This window comes from Austrofundulus limnaeus, unplaced genomic scaffold, assembly GCF_001266775.1.
Source record: "Austrofundulus limnaeus strain Quisiro unplaced genomic scaffold, Austrofundulus_limnaeus-1.0 Scaffold1370, whole genome shotgun sequence".
Taxonomy (NCBI): Eukaryota; Metazoa; Chordata; class Actinopteri; order Cyprinodontiformes; family Rivulidae; genus Austrofundulus; species Austrofundulus limnaeus.
Genome location: NW_013953772.1, coordinates 19,375 through 21,401, shown reverse-complemented (window position 1 = coordinate 21,401; position 2,027 = coordinate 19,375). Strand labels below are relative to the sequence as shown.

The 2,027-nt window shown below is 37.5% G+C and overlaps 1 protein-coding gene across 1 annotated transcript in view; it reads right to left on the bottom strand.

The window, feature by feature from the left end:
* The window catches only part of LOC106535138 (troponin C, slow skeletal and cardiac muscles), a 14,044-nt gene continuing 12,017 nt past the window's right edge, over positions 1-2,027 (bottom strand). Inside the window, exons 5-6 of the mRNA XM_014032056.1 lie at positions 1,727-1,863; positions 1-180 (exon numbers count right to left, since the gene is read on the bottom strand). Of these exons, the coding sequence (XP_013887510.1) occupies positions 149-180; positions 1,727-1,863 (169 nt within the window). The 3' untranslated portion in view covers positions 1-148. The remainder of the gene's footprint in view (positions 181-1,726; positions 1,864-2,027) is intronic.

The window sequence follows — 2,027 nt, the reverse complement described above, 5'->3', positions numbered from 1 at the left end:
TTAGAAGTACCTTTATTCATATTCAGTTTATTCACATAACATCTTGTTCATAATTATCAGAAATGAAGGTACTTGTACAAAAATGGTGGAGACATTTCTTCAGGAATGGACTTTGGTGGCATTGCAAAGTGAAACCCTCCAGTGGAATTCATTCAACACCTTTCATGAACTCCAGAAACTCTGTGAGAAACAACAAACAATACATTTACATCACTGGACCACAGGTTAGTTTAATCAGACMCATGAAACAAACCCATTCCAGTTTCTTCTTAGCCCTATCATTAATCTAACTTCAGTTTACACCTGACCAGAACCAGGACACTTTTAGAGGACACTGTCTCATGAGAACTGGTCTTTTTAATAGACAGTTAATGAAAAACAGGGGGATAAAAACTGATCTTTATACCTATAGTAGAAACATTTAGGGTATTTTGGCATTAAAAACATTTTCATACCATTTGTACCAACCCCTGTATCTGTATCTTAACCCTCAAAAATCCATAATTTTCACAAAAAAAAAAAAAAAGCCAGATCCCCTCGGCGCGAGGGGATCTGAACTGTCGGCCATGAGGGAAGAMAAAATGTGAGCAGCGTCTGCAGCAGGAAAGTAGGACTGGAAGAGGTGGGAAATTTACTCCACTTTTTTAAACTAAGTTTCACAAATACAGTATATAGTTTGTTATGAGCTCCACTCTCGGACATCTTCCCTGATATGTTGACAGGTCAATCATCGAGGGACACACCCACACATTTGGATAGAAGTTATGTGTCTAATTCATAATTACCCAGCTTCTTCCTGACAAATGTCCACGCATGAGCAACATGTAACATGTGTTACATAGATTTAACAGACCTGGAACAYGTGKAAAACTGAGCAGTRACAGTTCCACATACGGTGAAAMTTTTGAGCATGTTCTAAACTCTGCACTGGCATCTCAAAGCWCGAAGCTGTTGGTAAGTTTTCCTAAAATTACTCCTGACTCCCATCAGTGTGTTGTAGATCTGTTCACAGGTTGATGCTGTGCGTCAGTGTGACTGCTGCCACTGTCACAATTTCCTCCAACACGCTGTGCAGATGTTCTGCAGAAGTTCCACTAATGGAACGTACATGCTTCAGAGGTTCAAGCACTTTATAATAAGCTTGTACACTTTATGTTTAAGTAGGGATCATTTACTCAGGTTTATATCTGTTCAAGTCATTAGCAACACAGTATGATCACAACCAAAAGAAGGTGGTTCTTCCTAACTGTAACCTAACCGCACAGCCAAGTGTCGCAAATCAGCTCTAAGACTGACACTGAAGAATTACTCCTACACTTCACTTAAAGTCAGACATTTCATGGNGATTTTTAGTAATTTCCTGTTAAATAAATAAATAAAATCAAATCAAATCAAGTAAGACTGAGACTCCTGATCACCGACTTTTACTCTCAGCTTTTAACTAAAAAAATTATTTACTCTTAAGTCCATTCTTAGCATCATTCTTAAGAGTAAATCTAAGAAATTTGATAAATATGGGCCCTGAACTCAGAATTCAGGAAAAGCATTTTTTTTGCTCTGTGGCCCTTAGTGTTTACCAGGACATTTCAACACATTACTCAATTTGTTGTTTGAAAGATGATCACTGTTCAGCTAAGAAATGGCTGCTCCTGTCTAAAGATGTAAAAGAAACACAAGTTTAGGGTGATAATCTATTGTTTTGCATCATTATGTGTAGTTGCCATACCATCATAGTCTATTTTGCCATCGTTGTTTTTGTCTCCATCTTTCATCAGCTCCTCGATGTCGTCTTCAGTGATGGGCTCTCCGGTGGACTCCAGCATGCCTTTCAACTCATCCAAGTCTATGTAACCATCTCCATTTCTTAAATCAAGAGAGCTTGTCAACATTAGTTAACAAATAATGGCTTTAACTTAGATTATTTTAAGTATTCAGCTGAAGCAAATAGGTTTAAAACTAGCATTTGGTGCAGCAGTATGAAGGTGATTTAGGTTTTTTATTATTCAATCAATCAAAAAGCTTATTTC